The 26072-nt window shown below is 33.4% G+C and overlaps 1 protein-coding gene across 1 annotated transcript in view; it reads right to left on the bottom strand.

Moving 5' to 3' along the window:
* Window positions 1-26072, bottom strand: part of LOC114342205 (uncharacterized) — a 54712-nt gene that overhangs the window by 13229 nt on the left and 15411 nt on the right. The window contains exons 2-6 of the mRNA XM_050641614.1: window positions 22848-22969; window positions 22579-22733; window positions 18771-19831; window positions 10312-10475; window positions 80-451 (exon numbers count right to left, since the gene is read on the bottom strand). Coding sequence (XP_050497571.1) covers window positions 80-451; window positions 10312-10475; window positions 18771-19831; window positions 22579-22733; window positions 22848-22947 — 1852 coding nt within the window. The 5' untranslated portion in view covers window positions 22948-22969. The remainder of the gene's footprint in view (window positions 1-79; window positions 452-10311; window positions 10476-18770; window positions 19832-22578; window positions 22734-22847; window positions 22970-26072) is intronic.

Below are 26072 nucleotides of genomic sequence, written 5' to 3'. Positions count from 1 at the left end.
AGAAACTTTTTAAGTTTAATTAATGATGCATGATGATGATGAATGATCACTAATAATATATTAAAAAGGCATGACGTACCTAATCCATAATGTAATCCTCCTTGGATAATGTAGTCTGTTTTAACTGTCGATAACTTTGTAGCATAACTGATACTAACAGCAGACATCAACATAAACGTAATGGGTTCTATAACTTCGAAAGGCAAACACCACCAAGGATCGTAAATAAGTGAATATCCTAGTAGGCGTACGCTGAAGCAGCAGAAAACGATGACAATAATGAAAATAGTATTTGCGTGTCCCATTTTTTTGATAATTGATCCTGATATAGTGGCCAAAGGAATTCCAATGATACAACTTACAGTTACAGTAAGGCCCATAAGGAATATGCTTGATTCCATATCATCCATAAACCAAAATAAGAAGATTTCGATGAAACCTCCTACAAAACCTGAAAATGAATAACATGTTATATGGTATAGGTACACTAAAGCCGGGTCCATACTATGTAACAAAACATGTTAAATAACAAAGTTTCATAACTTGTTACAGAATTTTAAATAAAAATGTTTTAAAACACCATGTATAACATTTTTCTGGTTATATGAAGGCAGTTGTCGGTAAACATCAAAGAAAGTTATAAAACATTATTGTAAAACCGCATCGCCACTGATCTACACTTAAAAACATGATATTGAAACATTTCTCTCTTCTCTGGCTGGCATAGTTCACGAGCAGCAACCACTGGAGTCATATCGCCTTGTTCGTTCTTGAATGATTTTTCTAAATTTTCCATTGCTCTATTCACGTGGGGTTCTTTACGTGATGGAATGGTCGAGAGAACTGACTACTCATTTAATTGAGCTATTTCGTGAGCTACGAGTATTATGGGACCCTACATTTATGGATTTTAAAAATCGAAATAAAAAACACTACGCATGAACTGAAATAGCCGCAGAAGTGGAAACAGATACAAGTGAAGTTGAAAATAAAATGCGTATGCTGATTGGGCAATTTCAGCGAGAGATGAAGATATTTTATATACTGCCTAACCTACCAGCTATCCACCTAAAATGCTGCAAAAGTTATGCGCATTTTGTTGTTTTGTTTTTTGTTATAGAGTCTGGATGTTTTGCTATATTATAACAAAGTTACATAACAAAGTTGTACAACAAATTTGTTGTATAACTTTGTTATTAACATGTTTTGTTATGTAATCTGGACCCGGCTTAACAATACAAGACAGAGTTCTGACGTGGATATTTTAAATGTAAATTAAAGACTCTCTATTATTGCAGTTATTTTGAAAAATCTCTTCTTCTTTGAGTACCGTTCCTAAATAGGCGTGGGTAGCTTCCATGACAATTTGCCGATATCGTTCTCGATCTTGCGCGGCATTAACAATTCATCTGCTGATAAGCCAGTCCATTAGCCATAAATATTTCTTCCTATTAATTCCTCTTTTTCCCTCGATCTTTCTGTTAAGTATTAACTGCAGTATCCTGTACCTACTACCTCTCATTATATGCCCCAGATATTCGCTTTCTTTTTTTTTATCACCTTTGTCAAGTCACTTCGCCTTGACCTATTCTGTTAAGACTTCTATGTTTGTAATGCATTGTGCGTTGGACCCATGATATTTTGAGCATTCTACGATATGACCACATCTCGAAGGCTTCTAATTTGTTCAACATATTAACCTTCATGATCCAGGTTTCCGTAGAGTAATACAGGATACACCTAACATTTTAGGAACTTGATTCTTAAGCGTCGTTTAGACACAGCGATAAGTCACAGCAACTTATTGTGATGACAAGTTGCTGTGATTTGTTGATGATTGAAACGCTGTTTAGACGCTGCGATATGTTGTTGTGATTTATCGCGATGTGATTGACCACAACAAGTTGAAGAGGGAGAAATAGATCCTGTTACCTTCTTCATACAAAAATATAAAGGTTGAGTATGTTATACAGGGTATTTACAAAGTTATAACCAATTTTATATGAAAATCGTAACAACTCACTGTATAAAGAAAAATAAGCACAACGACAATGGTTTATTGATGCCATATTTTTTTAATTATTTTCAAAAATTTTTAAAATGATTGATATTGCTAATTTACTTAATATCTAATACAGGGTGAGTTAAAACTCAAGTACATTATTTTCTCAGTAAAATTTAAATGGGATACCCTGTATTTTACATCACTATTGAAAAGTACCATTAACGTACTTTAATTTGTATACAACATTCCCTATGTCTAAATTTATTAGTTTTCGAGATATTTTCATTTTTCAATGGACCAGTAGCGTGGCCACCCAAATTACCAGAATTTAATAAACTGGACTGATTTTTTGGGGTTACTTTTAGAATAGAATGAAGGCTATAAAACGCCTCCAACAACAAGAGATGAGATGAAAAATAGAATAAAAAGTGTATTTCGAAGTGTTAATTTACAAATGGTTCGTATTGTAAGTAACTCATTCAATGACCATTTTTTAGACATGCATAAAATGTGTTAGGCGGTCGTTTTGAACAACTTTGTAATTACAAAAATATTTAAAATATTTTAATTTTTTCAAAAATGTTGTGTTTTGTGTTCATGTCTTTTTTGTAAAAATTTTTACTGATAAATTATTTTTCTTTCTTTATTTGTTACATTGGTACATTTACATACAAAAGTAGTTTTTATTTGTTTTCACAAAATGTTTGTTTTGTGTTTGTTTTTTTTTTGCAAAATTTATAATTCATAAATTATTTTTCTTTCTTGTTTCTTACACTTACACATAAAAGTAGTTTTTAATTGTTTCAAAAATTGTGTAAGTATGTTGCGGTTGTGTTTTTATGTCAAATTTATTACTAATAAATAATTTGTCTTTCTTCATTTGCTACATTGTTACATTTATTACCAGATTGATAATCAGTACTTGTCAGTTTTAGACAATTCAGTCATGACTTACTCAAAATTTGGAAAGTTTTAGACCCGTAATTAATAATTTGCTCTGAAAAATTAAAATATCTCGAAAACTAATACATTTAGACATAGGGAATGTTTTATAAAAATTAAAGTACGGTAATGACGATTTTCGATAGTGATAAAATTACCGAGAGAATAATGTAGGTACTTACGTCTTGACTCACCCTGTATTCAATATAAAGAAAATTAGCAATATCAATAATTTATGATATTGATATACGAACGAACTCCTAAAGTACGGAGAACAAGATCTAACTAAACAACTATTAAAACTAATACAAAACATAATATAGAACAAAACAGAAGAATGAAGATCAAGCATCCACAAGAATGGAGATCAAGCATTCTAATACCTCCCTTCAAAAAAGGAGACAAATCGGACCCGGAGAATTATAGAGGAATTAACTTATTAAACACAACATTAAAATTAACAACAAAGTGATAACAAACAAATTGACTGAAATTATACCATTAGCAGAAGAACAACAAGGTTTTAGGTCGGGAAGGTCATGCACTGACGCTGTATTTATAATGAGGTAAGTTCAAGAGAGATCGTTGGAATACAATAAACCGGCATATTTATGATTCGTGGACTTTAAGAAAGCATTTGACATGGTCAAATTAAAGGACGTTATCCATTTGTTATATTTGTTTACTCGAGAGAGGTACCTCTAGGAATCATTAAAACGATCGAAAACATCTACCAGAACCACACAATAAAAGTAAAAGTGGAAGATGAACTAACTGACCTAATTGAAGCCGGCAATGGGATAAGACAGGGGGATTCATTGAGTCCTTTATTGTTCAACCTGATCATAGACGAAATAATAAAAAAAGTGAGAACTAAAAAAGGATACCAAATGAGAGACAAACAACTCAAAATAATCTTCTATGCATACGATGCAATATGCAATACTAATCTCTCAAAATGAAGATGATTTACAACGTATTCTGCACCAATTTAACATAACCGCCAGAAAATTTAACATGGTAATTTCACCAAAAAAGACAAAATACATGGTTATAACAGCAGATCCAATAAGATTTAAATTGGAGCTGGAAGGTCAGATAATAGAACAAGTGATGGAGTTTAAATACCTAGACATCACACTATCTAGCTACGGAACAGGGGCGGCCCGTCGGAGTAGGCAAGGTAGGCGCCGCCTAACCTCTTCAAATGTACAATAATAAATTATTTATTAATATAAATTACTTATTTCAAAACTGTAATTTATAAATTTTGATACAATATATAAGTATCTAAAAATCTAAAATAATACAAAGCTATTTTTTAATTCATCTCTGAAGTTGTAATAATTATTGTACGCTCCCCGTAGCGTAGCATTACTACGACGGCTTTACCCTAGGGCAGGCTCTCTAAAAAGTAGCCGAACAGAATTCGCATTTGTCTCACTCTTTACGCTAAGCACAGCGGTTGTATTGTCGCTTGCCTGGCCGTGTATTTTTGGGCTATAGGTAGGCTAGATTTTTTTGAGCCTTTGACATTGGTTGTGCCGAGCTGCATCTCGGAACTGCCAATTGCATGTTTTAGGATCTTGACTACCAATTCTGAAAAAAACGAAAAGTTCGAATTTTGTCCTGAAATTTGGTATGTGGGGTTAGAATAATATTTCTAACAATTTTTCCAAATAACTTTTTGCGATATCTCTAACGCGAAACAAAATATTGAAAATTCGTCCTGTTTGTGAATTCGCAGTAGGCCGCGTTTAAAATTTAAATTTCAGTTGACTATCTTAAAAAGTGTAAACCATCAAAATGAATGACTGCAAAATTTCAAATCTGTATTTATTTTGATAGCCGAAATATAAGGGTGTTTTCATCTTAAATGCGACACACTGTATACAGGGTGTTTGGTAAAGAATGGGCCATAGCTTAACACTAGATTCCTGAGGTTAAAATATGTCGATTTGAGCTAACTTACCTTAGTACGAAAATTGATAATAACCGAAATACAGGGTGTCAAAGTTAAAACTTTTATTTTATTTATTCTTGAATATTTCCTAACAGACATGGGATAATAACACAAAATTTGGTAAGCGGGGATTTTTTGAGACGAGAAATCTAAATTCGCCACCAAAAATGATGTATTATCCAGAGGGCGCCACATACGCCTTTCAGCGCTCATTTAATATGTTCAATTTCTTTATTACCCACTCTACATACTTTCTAAATAAAACATTTTATTCTGTTAATATTTTTACTTAAAAAAGGTATACTACATTCATCTCGCTAAACTCAACCGTTTTCGAGATAAACACATTTTAAATCTGGGAGGCAACATAATTTTTTGCATATCATTGTAGTTACAGTTACAACCGAAAAATAAGTTAAAATCATAAAAATTTACAAAAATGTATCTCAAATTTATTCAAATGAAATTTGCGATGCAATGACATAAATATGAGAACTGGCACAATTATTATGGTTTCAAGTTTATTTTTCGGGTCTAACTACAATGATATGCAAAAATTATGTTGTATCGCAGACTTAAAATGCGTTTATCTCGAAAACAGTTGAGCTTAGCGAGATAAATGTAGTATACCTTTTTAAAGTAAAAATATTAAGAGAATAAAAATGTTGATTCAAAAACTACGTGGCGTGGGAGATTAAAAAATTAAACGTATTAAATGAGCGCTGAAAGACGTATGTAGCGCCCTCTGGGTAATAGATCATTTTTGGTGGCAAATTTAGATTTCTAATCCCAAAGAAAACCCGCTTACCTACCAAATTTCGTGTTGTTATCCCATGTCTGTCAGGAAATATCCAAGAATAAATAAAATAAAAGTTTAAGTTGGACACCCTGTATTTCGGTTATTATCAACTTTGGTACTAAGGTAACTTAGCTTAAATCGACCAATTTTAAGCTCAGGAATGTCCCAGCTATGGCCCATTCTTTACCAAACACCCTGTACCTATATAGGTATGTACATATTATTTATTATACACTATATGTGTCGCCTACCCGGATACTGAGGTCACGAGCCGCCACTGCTACGGAAGGGTCGAAACAGAAGTGGAAGATCAAGTTAACACAGCAAACAGAGCCGCAGGTTGCCTGAATGACACAATATGGAGAAATAAAAATATCGGAAAAGATATGAAAGGCAGAATTTACAAAACAGTCATCAGAACAATAATGGCATACGCGGCAGAAACACGACCCGACACAGAGAGGACAAAAAGGTTGCTCGAAACAGCGGAGATGAAAACCCTTCGAAAAATCGATAGTAAGACTCTATGGGACAGAGCTAGAAGTGCAGATTACGACAGAAGTTAGGGTAAGAAACAGAAGAATAGAATGGAATTACCACATAAGCCGAATGACAACAAATAGGATAGTCAGGACAGCGAGAGACGGTTTCCCAATAGGAAGACGATCAGTGGTAAGACCACGAAAACGATGGAACGACAACTTACTAGAGGCACATTGAAAAAACAGACAGTCGTGTCTATACAAAAAGAAGAAGAAGAATAAGAATAAATTATGAAAATTTTGATGATAAATAAAAAAATATGTCATCAATAATCCATTGATTTTGTGCTTATTTTTATTTATACAATGAGTTAACTTGTTACAATTTGTCATATAAAATTGGTTATAACTTTGTAAAATACCCTGTATAACATAACAATCCTTTATACTTTTGTAATGGTGAAGTTAAGAAGATTTTGAATATAAAATAAAAAATAGGGTGTTCCATTTAAAAAAACATAAGTTTGGTCTGCCACTATGTTATCGAACACCCTGTAACATTCTAATTAATTTTGAAATGTGAATCTCAAAGTTGGCTACAATTTTTGTTATTAACTTGTATTGCTATCTATTATTATAACGGATCTACGGAGCTTAACCCCCCACTAATCAATCACCCTGTACATATAATTCTTATAGTTGATAAAAGTTTTATACATATTATTATTGTTGACTGATGCAACCCAACTCCAATGATAAATCGCTGTACCGTTTAGGCGCGACGATAAATTAAAACAACTCGATCATTACAATAAGTTGATGCAACCCGAAACCAACTTAAATCCAACTCCAACTTCGATAAGTCGCTGCGATGCACCGTTTACACACAATGATAAATTGCAACAACTCGATTGATATCGATAAGTTGTTTGATTTATCGCTGTTACTCCGGTCAACTTACGCATCCGAGGCTACAAAAATTACCATCAAGCTGAAAATTGGCAGGATTGTTCAAAATACCATCATAAATGAAATCTAAAAAGTCCTCATAAATCTGACCCGTGCTAAAAATTTTACGCGGGGTCAAAGGTCACCAAATATGGTTTTTAGCGATTTTCAGCGAAACGGTAAGTTTTATCGTAAAATTAGTTCTAACAAAAAATGTAGATTAGATGATTATATATAAAAAATGTCTTATTACTTTTTTTGCTGAGAGCCACCGTTTTTGAGATATAACGATTCAAAAAGTGGTAATCGTCATAATATGCGCACACGTTTCCACACCACCTTTGAGGCAGTTCACTTAGCGCGTTTTTTAACGTGGTTTCCCCAGTAGGCCTATTTCACGGATCTGTTATGATTCTGTTTAATTTAAAGCTATTTAATAATTGATATTAATAAGTTATATAAAGCGGTATAAATTAAAAAAAAAAAGGGAAATTTATCAAACTGGTTCATAATTTTCTAATACTTCTACTTCCCTTGTTCTTCTTCTCATTGTTCTTCTTCCTCTTCTTCATCTTCTAGTTCTTTTTCTTCTTCTTCTTGTTCTTCTTGTTCTTCTTCTTCTTGTTGTTCTTCTTCTTCTTGTTCATACTGGGGCAAGTAAATTGTCCCAATAATGACACATCGCATGGCTCCTCGATAGAATCAAATGAATCCTCAATTGTTGGTGATTCAACATTGGAGCACGACCGGTTTTGACAATTAGTGCATGCTACCAAACAAAACAGTCCAACTTTTTTGCAACCACATTTAGCGTTACATCCCTTTTTACAGTTGCAAGAAATTGTGTTCAGGAGTAAAGGGTTCAGGGGGGAGTAAAGTTTGAATTGGTTCTAATGAACTGTCGACTAATTTCCATCCCCAGTCTTTTGGATTTACCTGATAACCAAGCCACACTTAACCTTGTTTTTTGTTTCGAGTACTTTTAAAAAAACATGCATATCGAAACTTATCTAAGCACGTAGTTTTCTTAGGCGCTCCATACATAGAGAGAAGAAAGCTAATTCCGTTGGGAATAACTTCTTGTGGAGTTGAATTAGTTTTTTTTTAACTTCAGCACGTTCAAGTAAATCTTGTTTTTCAAACATTTTAAAAACAGTCGTTTTACCCCTCCTGAAAAATGCAGATGTCGTATCACAGCCAGTTATTGCGTGTAAAAATAGTATATGATTTTGACATTTTGCAAAAGTAGATAAACTTTTCGATGCCTATATTTCCAATTGGTGTTGAGCTTTTCCAGGTTTTAAAAAAAAGATAGTTTTTTCGATTGGAGTTCTACCAGTGAGTAATACGAGCAAGTCTACATCTTCACCTACAACAATAGTTGTATTTGTTAAATTGAATTGCTCTATGGCTGTTTCAATTATCATTACGTCAGCATCATTATTAGCTTGTTTTACCGATATATTTTCAGCAATAAACTTATCTTTCAGCATTGAAGTGAACCGAGATTTGTTGTGAGTATTTGCAAGAAATTTCTGTCGAGTGGTAGATACTGTCATAGATTGATCAAATAAAATATTAGAAGATGAAGATGTTGCTGAAGTTCTACGACGTTGTTCTGCAGCTTTAATATTTCTCGTAAAATCATTATAGCCATCAGATACGACAGTAACTCTGGGACCAAAATGACGCCGTACATACTGAACGTATTTATCTAAGATAACGTTGAATGTTTCTTCGCTATCCCACACAATGCGATGTAATAGATATCCTCCATCAATTATGTATGTCGCTTTTATGTTGTTAATATCAATATTTACCTTCTGAAAACAATCGTAATCGTATTGTCGTTCATTATGTTCAAACCCTTCTGAGAAAAGAATAGGTAGGGTGATTAGATTAGCCGACGAACGTGTTTATTCCGACAAAACCCATCTTCACAAATTGAACTAAGGCGCATGTATAAAAAGAATTATTATAAGTTAATACTTTGTCATATCAATTTACTATTTTTGTTGGGATTAAGCCGTAAAATTCAAATAATTCTTATTATTTTCGTGATACATCTACTTTGTAAAGTTTTTTTGTTGGCACTGTAATATAATACAGCTTATACATTGCATCCCTCGGTAGACCGCAAGCTGTATAGTAGAAACATTATCATATTTATAATCTTATCTTATTATGTGTAATATAAGTTAAGTTGACCGATAGAATATTATGTTTACTTGTATTACAGCTCCAGTGATGTATATACCTGGTGTACTAATACATAATATTATGACGATTAGAAGTCTTTCAACTATTTGAATCGTTGTATCTCAAAAACAGTGGCTCTTAGGAAAAAAACTATTAAGATATTTTTTATAGATGATTATCTAACCTACATTTTTTGTTAGAGCTAATTTTATGATAAAACTTACCGTTTCGCTGAAAATCGCTAAAAACCATATTTGGTGACCTTTGACCCCGCGTAAATTTTTTAGCACGGGTCGGATTTATGAGGACTTTTTAGATTTTATTTATGATGGTATTTTGAACAATCCTGCCAATTTTCAGTTTGATGGTAATTATTGTAGCCTCACTCCTATTTTTGAGTCTAACTAGACCGGTCTATGTGTCTAAACGACCCTTTAGTTGTAAGTTCAGTTGAAAATTGCTGAGGATAGATCTACATATGTTTTATAAATGCTCCTCTTGCAATTTTTATACGAGATTTAATTTCTTCATCAAGATTGAGTGTCTTGTTTATCTAACATTCTAGGTATTTAAAATGGTTAGCTTTTGTAATCTGCTCATTGATGACAATTAGTTACATAAGACCGACATCTTGTTTACTAACCACAAGTAACTTTGTCTTTGATGTATTTATGCAAAGTTAGTTATTGGAGCACTCTCAAATAGCATTGGAGACAATATCAAATAGGTAGGGTTGTGCAAACAACGATACTCTTGACGATATCCAGGTGTAACGCAAAATTTGTGGAAGATATTGCATGCTCTATCTAATGCTCGATAACACGGAAAGACCTTCACCCCAGAACTGAATCCCTTTGATACCAAACATGTAGTAGAGTGAATTTTTCCCTTGAAATAACGAATCGTACCTTTTAAAGAGAGTAAAAGGAGCATGGCTTATGGTTTTAATATTACATAATTATTCTAAATTTACCTGAAGTTGCACATGTTAAGAAGAGAACAAGCAATTCTTTGTCCCTCAATATAGTTTTCACTTCTTTTATTATACTTAAAGCTTCCTTCTTAAATTCTATGTCAATAATGAATATTAGAATACCAGTAACTATCTTCAGTAAAGCGTAAAAAACAAATACTGGTCTGTAAAATAAAGAACCAAATCAGTTTGATATAATATATTACTTTCTTAAATAGTAAATAAGTGACTAGGTCAAAATAAAAAATATTTTGGCGTAGAAGAAATAAATCACGAAAAGTCAAAGTACATGATACTCGGGAGTAATAATAATAATAAATTGCCTTTATTTAGTCTGTAAAAATTTACAAACACGAGATACATGAGGCGAAGTCTAGCTAGAGCTACTCCACTTAACCTCAAGTTTACAAAGTTAGTTTGAAATAATTAGAAATAAAGTGATTTATAATTTGACATAAATAATAATATAATACTGAAATGATAGAAATAGTCATGTAGCTATTAGAAAAATAATATAAAGAAAATAATTTGTGATGTTATGTGATAAATGATAAGAATAATAAATAAAAACAAAAATAATGGTAACAATAACGACAACAATATACTATATAATAATAATAACGTTACTGCGATTGTAGTAAAAATTTCTTATAATGCTGCTTCATGAAATCAAGAGATTTACCTCTTAAATTTATTGTTAAACTATTAAACACTAAAACAGCATTGTAAGTAAACGATCGCTGGAAAATAGCTAGTCTATATCTTGGCAGCATAAGACTATGAGCATATCTCAGATCCAGATTATGAGCCTCTCCACGAAATACTAATTTGTTCGTTAAATAAATAGGATTTGACGACGAAATAATTCGATATATCAAAGAGGCGAGGTGATATTTGTATAAATTATCTATGGTTAACCATTGAAGTTCTTTTATTTTGCTTGATACACGATCATATTTTCTTATGCCAAAGACAAATCTGCAACAATTATTTTGAATTTTTTGCAACCTTAATTTCGTAACTTGATCTAAGCAAGGATAAAATACCAAGAGCCCATAATTAAGAATTGACATTACCATAGTTTCAGAAAGTAACTTACGCAATTTAAAGTTTAAAATGCCTTTACTTCTATACAGTTGACGCATAACTAAATAGCACTTTTTTACTAAAAGGGTGACATGCTCTTGAAATCGTAGCGTACAATCATATATGACTCCTAAGTTCCTGCAGCTATTAACATTGTGAGGCTTGATTTACAGAGTTAGGTTCAAAAGAGAAATACAGTTGTGTGTCGTCTGCAAAAGAGTGCAACTTCAAATTATTTAAAGATTTATACAGGTCGGAAATAGATATTGAAAAAAGAAGAGGACCAAGAACCGAACCTTGTGGCACCCCTGAAGTGACAGATGCAAATTCTGATGAATTATTATCGATTATGACCTTCTGAAAACGATTTACCAAATAAAATTTGAAAAACTGTAAGGAGGTATCATCAAATCCAAAATATTTCAATTTAGCACACAGGAGAGCGTGATCGATACTGTCAAAGGCTTTAGAAAAATCAAGCAAGATGACTGAGGTTGCTTTTCCTTCATCAAATGATCGAAGTATATTATCTGTTAAGTCAAGAAGCAAGGTCGTTGTACTAAACTCTTTTCTAAAGCCTGATTGTATACACGTAACTACATTATTTCTAAAAATATAATCGTATATCTGTTTATAAATAACCTTTTCTAAAATTTTTGACAGTCCCGGTAGAATGCTTATTGGGCGAAGATCATTAAGTGATTCCGGTTTATTTGATTTGGGTAATGGTTTTACCAAAGCGTATTTCCAAATGTCCGGAAAATAACCTACCTCCAAACAACAATTTATAATGTGCGTAAGTGCGGTGGAATAAGTGTTGCCCCCCCCCCTGTTAACTTGTTTATTTTAAGAATATAAGCAAAACGCTCGGAGAGGTCGATTTTTAAACTAACCATAGTATATTATAGCATCAACGTTTCGAACTTCACGCGATCCCTCTTCAGGTGACAGCCATAACTTTGATTTTTTTAAATAGGAAAGTACATCATGTGACACCTCATTTAAAAGCTCTTAAAATACTGAGTTCAAAAATGTATAATACTTTAATCCTGTTTGAGAGCGTAGGCGCAAAATTTCGGTCGAATTCTTTCTAAATGCAATCATTTTTTTGGAATCCTGAAAAAACTAATAAATATTTTTGAAAAATTTAAACGCAGAATGAAATATTACAGTATTCTCGATGGTTCAAAGTCCCTGAGAACTCCTATAATGTTTATTTTAATAAGTCACAGTGGTGGAAAAAAGAGAAAATTTAGTGTGATTTTTAATTTCAAATATATCATTCAAAAGAAACTTTTTGTTTATTCTAAGGGACTGTCAGCCCTCGGTAATAATCTAATCTTTCATTCTGCGTTTAAATTTTTCAAAAATACTTATTAGTTTTCTCAGAATTCGAAAAAAATAAATGCGTTTAAAAAGAGTTCGACCGAAATTTTGGGCCTGCGATCTCAAAAAGGATTAAAGTATTATACATTTTTGAAATCAGTATTTTAAAAGCTGTTAAATGAGGTCTCACATGATAAACCGTTTAAAAAAATCAAAGTTATGCCTGTCACCTGAAGAGGGATCGTGTAAATTTCGAAACGTTGATGCTATGATATACTATGATTAGTTTAAAAATCGACCTGTCCGAGCGTTTTGCTTATATTCTTAAAATAAACAAGTTAACAGGGGGGGGGGCAACACGTATTCCACCGCACTGTATAAGGAGCAGTAATGGAAAGGAAGAGTTGTAGCATCTTTGCAGAAATATTATCACATCCAACAGCGTCCGATTTTAACCCTAATATTAGTGATTTAATTTCATCAATAGTGGCCATTTTAAACGAGAAAATAATATCTGGGTTGAAAATATTTGACTGATACCACTGGGTTGTCTCAGGACAACAATTTACAGGGCTAAAAACAGATGTAAAATAATTATTTATAGAGATAGGGTCTTTAAGCTCCTAAGGGATCTCTATAACTGGTTTAATTACAATTTTGGATAACCTCATCGCTTTCCAAAGATCTTTTTTATTCGAAGAAGCAGACCGATAATTTAAATAACCACTCTTCTCCAGGCGGACTGCGTTAATAACTGCGTTTCGAAGGTCTTTATAGTAACTATAGTCTAAGACGTTTCTAGTTGTCTTATATTTGGCTAAAGCAGCATTACGAGTTTTCATCATATTCTGTATTGTGGGTGTTAGCCACGGAGCAGGTGGTTTTGTAATTCTTCATTCAACATAGGGAGCATGTTTGTCAAACAGCGAAACTAACATGTCTTTGAAAATTCGAATTTTATTATCTATAAAATTTTCGTACAGTATATTATCCCATGACATTTTTTCCAGATCTGCGTTAAAAGAAGATATTGAAAAGTTTTTGTAATTTCTATATATCTTTAAAAAGTGTGTTTTGTGATTAATATGTAAATCAAATTCACAGTACACTGCTCTATGGTCAGATAGTTCATGATCTAAAATAGTCCAGTGCGCATCTGTTTTGAGATGGACTTTGAGAGGTGACTCAAATTTTTTTGCAGAAATTGCTTGAAAATAAATCAAATAATAATATTTGAGTTATCCTCCCTCTCAAAAAGGTCCGGAACATTGTTTAAATAATCAAAATGTCAAAAATTGAAGGAAAAATTCGATTTTTTTCTTCGTTTTTTGATTATAACTTTAAAAGTATTTATTTTCGAGAAAAGTTGTACTAACATAAAAGTTGCGTAATTAAATTTCATACAATATAGAATTGGTTAAAAATTTAAAAAATAGTCACCCTAGTTACAAAATAGCAATAATTGCGAAAAAACCATACAAAAACAAGTATTCGCATTTTACGTTTTCCAACCATTTATGCTAAACTTAGGACCTTCATATTTCACCCAGAAAAACTTTATGATACAGTAAAACAATATTGTAAATTTCATTAAGATCGGTTTAATAGATTTTGCAAAATAAATTTTGCAATCCAGCTTTCGCAAAAAAAAATTCATTTCTTCAAAATGTTACAGGACTGAAAATAAAGCAGATAGCAAGTTGAATTTTTTTTTGCTTATAGAAGTGTACTGTACCTTTCATTTACAATTTTCAAAATTAAAATCGATTAATTACCACGGCGTCAGAAAATTTTTGAAATAAACAATAATTTTTGGTGCTACGCGCAGGACAGCGGTGTTCGATTCACACAAGATGATTTCCACCAAAACTTCTTCCAATCTTTATCTAATATATTTTCTTACTCTATATTTTGTTGTATTTTAATATTTTAATTCCACAAAAATCAAACTAATTTTATTATTGTTTGTGAAATATTGTTTAAACAATTGCATATGTTTAAAAATAATAAACTTTTATTATTTAAGTTAAAATATATTAACAAAGAAAGTTTTTGCTAATAAAAGTGTTATTTCAGATGATAGAGTATGTGTTTTTATTTTGCAATAAACAATTTATTTATTTATATCGAAATGTAATAAAAATTAAAATGTATCAATCATTATCAAAGGTCATTGGAATGCCTAATCAAAACAAACGATCCGCTGTCCTGCGCGTAGCACCAATAATTAATGTTTATTTAAAAAAATTCCTGACGCCGTGGTGTTAATCGATTTTAATTTTGCAAAATTGCAAATGAAAGGTACAGTACACTTCTATAAATAAAAAAATTTTTAACTTGCTATCTGCTTTATTTTCAGTCCTGTAACATTTTGAAAAAATGATTTTTTTTTACGAAAGCTGGATTGCAAAATTTATTTTGCAAAATCTATTAAACCGATCTTAATGAAATATACAGTATTGTTTTACTGTATCATATAGTTTTTCAGGGTGAAATATGAAGGTCCTAAGTGTAGCATAAATGGTTGAAAAACGTATAATGCGAATACTTGTTTTTGTATGTTTTTTCACAATTATTGCTATTTTGCAACAAGGGTGACTATTTTTTAAATTATTAACCAATTCTATATTATAGGAAATTTAATTACGCAGTTTTTATGTTAGTACAACTTTTCTCAAAAATTAATACTTTTAAAGTTACAATCAAAAAACCCAGAAAAAAATCGAATTTTTCCTTAATTTTTTGACATTTTGATTATTTAAACAATGTTCCGGACCTTTTTGAGAGGGAGGATAACTCAATATTATTTGACTTATTTTCAAGCAATTTCTGCAAAAAAATTTGAGTCACCTCTCAACGTCCAAATGTACTAATATTTTTACAGATGCGCCCTGGTCTAAAACGCCTGAATGTCTAATGAGTTTAATAACATCGAGCAATGTTTGTGAACTGTTAGTTATGCGCGTAGGTTCCGCTACTAATTGAACAAAATTATAAGACTGAAAACAATAATTTATTTGATTATCTACTAGTTGATCAACATTGATATCACCAGTTAAAATAATATTATTAAATTGAGGTACTATGTGTTTCATCACAATACTGTATAAAAATTTAGCATCCTGCACGCCTCAGTTCTATATATAACACCGACTAACAATGTTGTTTTCTGTATTTTCACAGAAATCCACATTTGTTCGATACCTAATGGACAAGGAAGGTCAGCAAGTTCTGACTTTGAAAGTCACCGTTTGAGTACCGAGCAAAAAGAAGAGGAACAGTTTACTTTCATATCTAATGAATCAAGGGAATATAATTTCGAGAGAGTGGTCCATTTTATGTATCTGGGGTTATTGTAGAAGAGAAAAGTCAGGAAGAATGGAAGCGAGTCACAACCTGCGCCGGCGGGACGGGTGACCTGTGCAGTTATTTTTCTAGCGTGCCGCATATTGAACACAAGCCAACCCTACCGTCAGCTGTCGCCGTAACGAATAGAGGCGGGCAAAATAAGTGCGGACGTGTAACGGTTACTATGGACAACCTAAGTCTGACGTCACAAATGTCACAAAATTGGGAGGAGCTTATATTGGCTCCAAACAATTTTGTTTGTAACCTTAAATGTTCATAAGGATTTTTTCATTTATGTGCTTTGTGTGGCAAAATAAGACTTCATTTAGGTATTTCGTTAAAGAAACGTGTTAATTAAGAGATTTTTATTCGTTTTTGCTCAGGTGGTTTTTATTCCTTAGTGATTGAAAATAAATATAACCTCAAAACTGTTTACATTCTAATCATTGCATTAAATTAACTCACCTGGGCAAAAACGAATAAAAATCTCTTAATTGGCACGTTTCTTTAACTAAATACCTAAATGAAAAGTCTTATTTTGTCACACAAACCACGTAAACAATAAATTAAAAATTCCTTATGAGTGTTTAACATTATAAACAGAATTGTTTGGAGCCAAATATAAGCTCCTCCCAATTTTGTGACGTCAAGACTTAGGCTGTCCATTGATACCGGTGGTACTGAGTACAAATACTGATTACAAAATACTGATGTATCTGATCCTTGTACTGAATTGAGTAGGCAACTAAAAAACGGTAGTTCCGTACTTGTAACTAGTAACGTTTTAAAAATATCTTACACGTCTCTAGTAGTCGTAGCGGTATGACTTTCGAAAACATCGAATTTGATCATAAGCGGGTGCATAAAAAGATATCTTACACTGAGTATTGTATTTCTACATACCTTTATAATAACAAGCATAAGTTAAACACTGCATTGATTGTGATTGCAGAAACGGTTCGCATGTTTGCAAAATCAGTGCGGACATGTAACGGTTACTTTTGATACCGGTTCTAAGTGGTACTGATTACAAAATACTGATGTATCTGATCCCTGTATTTACTGAATTGAGTAGGCAACTTAAAATCGGTAGTTCCGTACCTGTAACTAGTAACGTTTTAAAAATATCTTACACGTCACTAGTAGTCGTAGCGGTATGACTTTCGAAAACGTCAAATTTGATCATAAGCAGGTGCATAAAAAGATATCTTACACTGAGTATGTTATTTCTACATACCTTTATAATCGCATAAGTTAAACACTGCATTGATTGTGATTGCAAAAACGGTTCGCATGTTTTAAATAGGATTTTTGCTGATTATGTATTTTGCTAAAATATTAAATAACACAAAAAATACAATTCACAACCACCATTTAATTTTTAACGATAAACAAAAGTCTAATATGATGATAAATTTGAAATTGATCGACTTTGTCGATAACAGTATCATTAACAGATATTTTTAAATACCATAAATCATTTTCCAATGATTGTGTGGATTTAAGAAATACATACTAAACAATGTTTTTACCTGTATAAAGGAGAATTATGACACATTATGGTACTCCTTATTTTTCAAATAATATGCTCTTGTAAACGCATAACTTTGATTTATTGGCTAAACCTACATTAGATACGTCACAAGAAATTAAAAATAATTAACATGTAATAAATTCACTGTTTAAATCAGATATATTATATTCCCTACTATTGCATTTAAATATTAAAACGAATAAACGAATACTTGTTGAGTAGTGCTACAACAAAGCAATAAAATGTTATTCATAAAGATAGTGTAAAATATATCGCCGCTTATCTGGTCCGCTGGTATTAAAGTTATCAGCATTTAATTGCAAAGCGGTCTCTTAGCTGGAGAAAATACTTGTAATTACCATCCGTATTCATTTCAGATACTTCCATCTCGCAAACAAAAACACGTAAAAATTAACATCTGGCGCTGAGTCACCCATCCCAGGCCCAAGAAAACTGTCCGTCGATGACAAACCTTCCCAAGCTCGACCTGCGAACGCATGAACTGATAGTAGGATGCGCAGAACGCTCTACGCAGTCCGCCGACGCAGGTTCTGTCTGGCTTAAGTTCAATTTGCGCCGGGGCTAATATCACTGATGAAATCCAAATATGTGTCAAGAAAAACAAAGTTAAGGATATATAAAACGGTAATAAGGCCCACAGTGACGTATGGTAGCGAAGTATGAACAATAAAAGAAGCAAATGCGGACAAATTGGAAAGATGAGAAAGGAAAATGCTCAGACCTATATATGGAGACAAAAATTTGGTAGAAGATCGGGTACGACGAACAAACAGGGAGCTAGAGTAAAATGTATAACGAACCAAGCATCAGTCGCTTCATAAATCCACAGATAGTGACATGGATGGGGCACGTGGTGAGGATACAAAGGAAGAGGATGCCAAAGATAATCCTAAAACGGGACCCAATCACGAAAAGAAGGAAATGACAACCCAGACAACGATGGTTGGGAAGAAAGTGCAATAAAAAAGGATTAATGGAGGAAAACAGTAAGTCAATTTAGTAGACAAGGGGCATGATTGGGCAAGAAGCCACCCCGCTTGATACAAGTTTTGAGTTTTGTAATATTTAAGTATTATATTAATTGTGTAGCCCTAGGCCTTCAAGGCGTCTAGATCTTTGTAAATAATAAATAAAAAACTCTTACCGAAAGTCGTGGTAATTTTTTCCAAGGCTAGCGTAATCAACCATCCATCCAGAAAACGGAGAGCATATCATTCCTCCAATCATTACGTAGACTCTTTTCAATCCATAATCATCGTTTTGTTCTCTTACGATAGCTTCAAACATAATAATACTAGCACTATTAATAACATCTAGAACAACACGAATACCCAAATAAGACCAAAAAGTGAGTGACACATTCTTCTCCACCTGATAAGCAGGATTTACACACACGTTGTCTCTGCGAGTAGTAACCAAGCATCTAAGAGAGCAGCTTCCTATATCCAGATGTTTAATGGGAGAATGAGGTAGGTCTACATTGATACTTACACTTACAAGTTTACTATTCATCAACTCATTTCTCTTACATACGAACTTTTTCTGTTTTGTGGAATTTAGATAATCAAATTCGAACGTCTGCGTATCTTCCTCCATATCATAGCTATCTGGAGGAAGAAGTTTTAGTCTAGCGTTCCAGAATCTTTTTAGTCTCTTAAAGTCAACGAATTGTTCATTGCCTCCCATTATACATTCTATCTTCGGCTCATACTTCATGTTACAAGTAAAATTAAACATATGCATAGTTGGAAAGTAGAATGAGTTTTTGGACATCTTCATTATAGTATTTGAATATCGGTGATCGTTTTTTAATAAAACGTTTCGTTGTGTTTCCATCCTTAACTCAGATTTGTTTTCAGGTTCAACTGGAAATGTATATATCATCGGTTTGCTGTCGATAACGTCATAAAGCAGCACCTTATAACGGGATACATTCATAACATAGTCAGTGTAGGTCTGATCCAGGTAAGCCTGGCAACCAAAACCGCAGGATTGCTGATGAAAAAAACTGTCCAGAGTTTTTTTATTTTCATGAAGAATGCACATATCTTCACCGTGTAAAGAGAAGTACGGAATTGAGTCTCCCTCACAGGAAACACTGAAAATCAAATTTTCAGGAAACATGACTGTAGTTCTTCCTACAGGAACCAGAAGTAAAAGCAATGCTGTAGTTCCGGCTACTACTGAAGATGCTGCTAGTAGGTACTAAAAATACAAAACAGAACTTATAACATATACTTAACTTAGGGTGACCAAACGTCCCATAAAAACGGGATTGTCCCGTTTTTTTACGATTTGTCCCGGAGTCCCGAAAAAGTATCTCGGGACGCCTAAATGTCCCGTATTTGGGTTGGGTTGAGTTTTTTTTATCTGACTATATTTTCTCTTTTTAATTTTTCTTCAATTTCTGCATTTGTTTTCATTCTTATTTCTCCCTCTTTTGTTACATTGTGGCCCAGTATTGTTCTCATTATTTTTCTTTCAAATTTCAGAAGGCTATCTTCCTCTTTCTTGTTAATCGTCGTTGTTTCCATCCCTTATGTAACACCAAGTCTTATTAAGGTCTTATATAGGTTCATATTATACTTAAAGTCTTGCTTCTCAGCAGATTTCTACCGTGTAGATGTTTTTCTGTCCTTCAGAATTCTTTCCTCTGTTCTCTTTTTTCCGGTTTTCCCTATTTTTACTCCTAATTAGCTAAAGGTGGATACAGTTTCAAATTTATGGTTCTGTGTTATTAGATATTTCTGAGTTGGCTCATCTTTCCCTATCGCCATGTATTTTGCTGTGAGCTGGTTTATCTCTAGTCCTATTATTCTCTTCGCTTCCTTATGTAATTTTCCAACTGCAAGTGTTACCTTCGTCTTCGCTGTGATGACTGAATCATCTGCATATGTTACTATTTGAAGTTGATCTGTAATAATGTTTTTGTTTGCAAGTTTGTCATCCTCATGATTACAGATTATGTCAATATCTGATATTGTCAATAACAGATTAAATACTGTCGGAGAGATACAGTCACCTTGTTTCACGCCTTTGTGTACATTAATCACCTTAGAAGTTATTCCGTTGAAACTGATCCTTGCTCTGGTGTTGTTTAGGTTCACTTTTAGCATATGTCTTAATTTTTCTGGGATTCCAGCATTCTCTAGCTGCTCCATCATTTTTGTCCGATTGGTTGTATTAAAAGCGCTTTTGATATCCATGAATATTAGGTGCATTTCTCTGTTGTATTCTCTTGATTGTTGAATTATTTGCTCCAATGTATGTACGGAATTAATCGTAGACCTCCCCCGGTCTGAACTAGTTCTGGTATTTTCCTAATATTCGTTCAATGCATGATTTAAGTCTTATGTTTCGTATATTTTCTAGAATGTTATAATATGTGTTGTTTAATAAAGTTATTGCTCTGTAATTCTCGCACTCCTCTAGATCTTCTTTTTTTATATATGGATACCTACTATAATACCTGCGTTCCAATCGGCTGGTAGTCTGTTTTGTTCATATTTGTTGTATTAGCTGGTTTATTCCTTTACGTAATTCTCTTCCTCCGTATTTTATTCCACAGTTATTTCATCTTCTGTGAAAATTTTTTATTCGTCGTTATCTTGTACGGCCTTACTTCTTCATCGCAGTGTATTTCCTTCACAGTGAATACCATTTTTTCGTAATATCATTGATTATAGTATGGGGTAATATTCTTCCCATATTTTGCTGATCTGTATATCCTCAAACAAGGTTTTTCTTTTTTTGCTTTTTTAGTCCTCTTGTTTTTTAATGCTGGGCGTATTTTTTGCTACTTTGACTTTTGATAGTTTTCTCTGTTTTTTTCAATATCCTCCAGCGAAACCAGTCATTTTTCTTCTTTTTATTTGTTGAGTTGGCTTTGTTTCTCGATATTTTGTATTCTTCCCTGTTTTGTTCTGAGGGGTTGTTGATCCATGCCATTCTGGCGGAGTTTTATAGTTTTCTGTTTCGCAGTCTTAATCGTACGTAAATTACACATTCAAATGTAAATTGAAAAGGATTTATAGGTCCCAAATTAGCTAAAAGACCATGTTTTAATTTTCCCCACCTGTTTTGGTATCGCTCCAAATCCTCCTTGGCAGTGGCGCACCCAGGGGGGTTTTGGGGGTTAAACCCCCCAGGGCATATGAAAAATATACAAAAAATCATAGGAAAATACATGTCTTTCACAAACAATAAAAAAAATGGCCGCCCAACCAACCCTCTCCCCCCAGACAAAAATTCTAGGTACTCCTTGGATGTGTCCCGTTTTTTCAAGCTTATGATTTGGTCACCCTAACTTAACTAAACGTGAAAGAAACAAGAAAAGTCAGTAATTCATAAAAGAGAAACAGTATTCAAATATCAGCGTTCGCTTTAAAATAATTTATTCCCCTACATATTTGGAAGGCCTTAAAATTTACCTTCCAATATTCCAAGATGTCTTTAGTCTTTTCTATAGTTTATTCATTATTTTTAGTAATATTTGTTCTCCATTTTTTCTGCTGTTATTATATCCACTCCAGGTACTTTTCCATACTTCAACGTTTTCATTAATTTTTCTAGTTCTTTCCTTTCCCGTTTATTGAGTTTTCTGTGTTATCTTGCAATATATTATTTTGTTCCTCATTAATGTCGTCTTGGTTTATATCTGTTAATAGTTCTTCAAAGTGTTGTTTCCATCTTTTAACTATTTGTTTTGTTTTTATTATTAATTCTCCATTTATTTTATATCTTCAATGCTGTATATTACATTCTTTTTGTGTTTCTTATCGTCTTGTTTTCTTGTTGAGTCTCTTTTAGTGCCTGCCTGACTTTAATGCCTACTTATAGTTGTTCCATAGATTGTCTATATCATATGTATCATACATTCTATTTCTTTTATTGTTCTATGTTTTTCGTTTACTTTTTCCTCAAATATTTTTCCATTTATTTGTTTAATTTACCTTAATATGTCCAATTTTTTCTGCAATGCGTCCTGTCAATAATGGTAGAATAATTGACACCACGGGAGTCACAAAAGATATTATCGCAGTTTCTTGAACATCCAGCCCTAGATGCTTCATTTGAACGACCAAAAATGGATAAAGGATCAGCGTAGCTAAAAAAAAAAGAATTTCTGAACCGATGTATACAAAAGTAAATATTGGTTGTATATGGAAAATTTAAAAAAATACAAGCCACATAATTTGTATAACTTTAAAGATAAACTTACATAATGAGTGAATAAAAAACAGCAGTTTAGTGGACAGCAGCTCATTTTGATTGAAATCCTTGATCACACAATCAAAAAATGTCTTCATGCACTGTGCCATATTTAGACATTTACCATGAAAGCTGAAAAAAGAATATTTTTTATTTTCTGTTTTTCAAACGAATCTTTTAATGTTGTTCTGAAGCTATTTCCTTGTGGCATTTTTATAATTAAGTATTTTCGATGGGAAATAAGCAACAATTTTACTAAAAAAATGAATTTATTAACGTTTCGACGCCCAAGTCGGGTGTCGTTGTCAAAATACAAAATAATACTAAATAAACAAAAATATTGTTGCTTAGTAAAAAATTCTTCTAATAATTTGTTTAATCTGACTCATTTACAGGTAGCAGGTAGGAACTCCTTTTGGATAGTCCTATCAGGGAAATTGAATCAATCCCTGCCTTCTGCAGATTCCAGGTGTTTCCTGACCCGGGAAACTAGTACCTGCTAAGGGTCCCCTGTCCAGGGTCACGGATGAAGCCCACAACGGCATCCAGGGCGGAGAAGAAGGTCTTCACAACGGTCTGGAGGACGGAGGTGGCAGCCCCCTGGTTTTAGGGCTTGTATAAAATCGAACCTGGAAATCGGCAGCTGGTTTTTCAGTATCTGTATTGAGCGGAAGTCATTTAGGCCAGAACGGTCAATACAGAATAGTACTCGGTGCGGTGGCAACCACTTAAACAGCGTGTACACAGCGGTGTAGAAAGCGAAGGGAATGACTACTACACTATTTTTCCCAGGTTAATCAATATGGCTGAGGAAATAAACGATGGCCCCGAGTACGGGCGCTTCTTAAATGGGGCAGGGATGCGAAGAATCTCCCGCTTGGCCAAATTTGATATACAGAGAAGTTGTAGAATAGGCACATGGAATGTGCGGAGTTTATATGAACCAGGAAAAACACACAATGCCATAAATGAGATGAAAAGGCTGCAAATATCAATTCTGGGTATCAGTGAAATGCGATGGCCTGGATCTGGCTAATGCCATGTGGATGATCATGAAGTACATTATGCAGGAGAAGAGAGTAATTACCATCGTCATGGTGTAGGATTCATAGTCTCAAACGAGGTTAGCAAATGTGTTAGGGCGGTATGCCAGGTATCTGAATGAGTCATAATGATTCAGTTGAACGCGAAACCCAGAAACATAAATTTAATACAAGTGTATGCACCGACAGCGGAAAGTGAACTGGAAGAACTTGACAAGTTCTACGCCGATGTAAAAACTGTTACCGACCAACTCAAGACTAGAGATCTCACCATTCTGATGGGTGACCTTAATGCTAAGATAGGAAAAGGCAGACAAAGTAATATTATTGGCTGTTATGGACTGGGCGATAGAAATGAAAGGGGAGACTATTTCGCAGATTTTTGCAAAGAACATAATCTATGTATAATGAATACCTTTTTCAAATTACCTAAAAGGAGATTATATACGTGGAAATCTCCAGCAGATACCCCCAATAATATCGTAAGAAACCAAATTGACTACATAACCATCAGTGAGCGTTACAGAAATGCAGTAAAGTCTGTAAAAACCTATCCTGGCGCCGATGTGCCATCTGATCACAATCTATTGTTAGCCGAAATAAAATTAAAACTTAAACGGATAAAACAACAACGATCCTCTAACAAACTGGATACCGATTTTATTAGAAACAACAGTCAGGGGATTTCAAACAAATTAGAGAGCAATTTTGAGAATAACGAACAACAAGAATCCATCGAGGATCATTGGAACCAAATCAAAACGATTATAAGCAACTCAACTCCAAACTTCAAAGAGAAAAATCAAAAGAAGCAACAGTGGATGAACGATGAGATTTTGAATTTGATGGAAAAAGACGCAAATTTAAGAATCAAAACATCGAAATGTATAAACGCATTAATAAAGAGATAAGGACTAAAATACGAGCGGCAAAAGAAACATACTTTGAAAAAAAATGTTTAGAAATTGAAGAGTTGCAGAGAAAACATGATTCATTTAATATGTATAAAAAAATAAAAGAACTCACCGGTCAGAACAAAAAACATGCAAATAACATCGTTGATAGAGACGGAAAACTGATTATCACTGATTTGGATAAAATAGACAGATGGAAAGAATACATTGAGGAACTGTTTAATGATGAAAGGCCCGAGCTTGAAATTAACGAAGTAGTTACAGGACCTGACATAACTATGGACGAAATTGAACAAGCAATAAGATTAGCAAAGACCAGAAAAGCGACGGGACCAGACGAAATACCGAATGAAATAATAAAGCTCTTCGAAAATTCAGGTAAAAGATCTCTCCTTCATCTTTTTAATAAAGTTTATCAAACTGGCTATATACCAACGGATTGGCTGCTGTCGACTTTTGTGACGATACCTAAAAAAGCAAACGCGAAAAGATGTAGTGACTACCGAACCATTAGCTTGATGAGTCATGTTTTAAAGATATTTCTACGAATTTTGCACTCTAGGATGTACCAAAAAATAGAAGAACAGCTTGGTGATACACAGTTTGGATTCCGCAATAACCTTGGGACCAGAGAAGCACTGTTTAGTATTCAGGTTATGGTACAGAGATGCAGAGATGTCGGACATCCGGTTTATATGTGTTTCATTGACTTTGAGAAGGCCTTTGATCGGTTAAAACATACGGAAATGATTGCTATTCTTTAGAAAGTGGGTATTGATGATAAAGACCTACGCATTATCAAAAATCTTTACTGGCATCAACGTGCAAACATCAGGATTGGCTGGGACACGTCTGAAGAACTTCAGATACGAAGAGGAGTAAGGCAGGGCTGCATTTTGTCCCCACTAATATTTAACATATATTCTGAGTTTGTTTTCAATAAAGCAGTGGATAATGCTCAATGTGGTATCAAAATGAATGGCGTCAATATTAATAATTTGAGATATGCGGATGACACGGTGTTAATTGCGAGCAATTATGAAGAACTTCAACATCTGATTAATAGGATTACCACAACGTGTGATGAATATGGACTCAAGCTAAACACCGCAAAGACCAGGTGATGGTTGTCAGTAAGACGCCAATACAACCGGAAGTAGTAACAGCTTATGGTGAACAATTAGAGAGAACTAACAGTATCACCTACCTTGGTTGTAATCTAAATGAGAACTGGGACATGAGCAAAGAAATTAGAATACGTATAGAGAAGGCCAGAGC

The sequence above is a fragment of the Diabrotica virgifera genome, chromosome 10 (assembly GCF_917563875.1).
Source record: "Diabrotica virgifera virgifera chromosome 10, PGI_DIABVI_V3a".
NCBI classification, from domain to species: Eukaryota; Metazoa; Arthropoda; class Insecta; order Coleoptera; family Chrysomelidae; genus Diabrotica; species Diabrotica virgifera.
The sequence above is the reverse complement of the archived record's forward strand: the minus strand, read 5'-3'. Positions and strand labels throughout refer to the sequence as shown.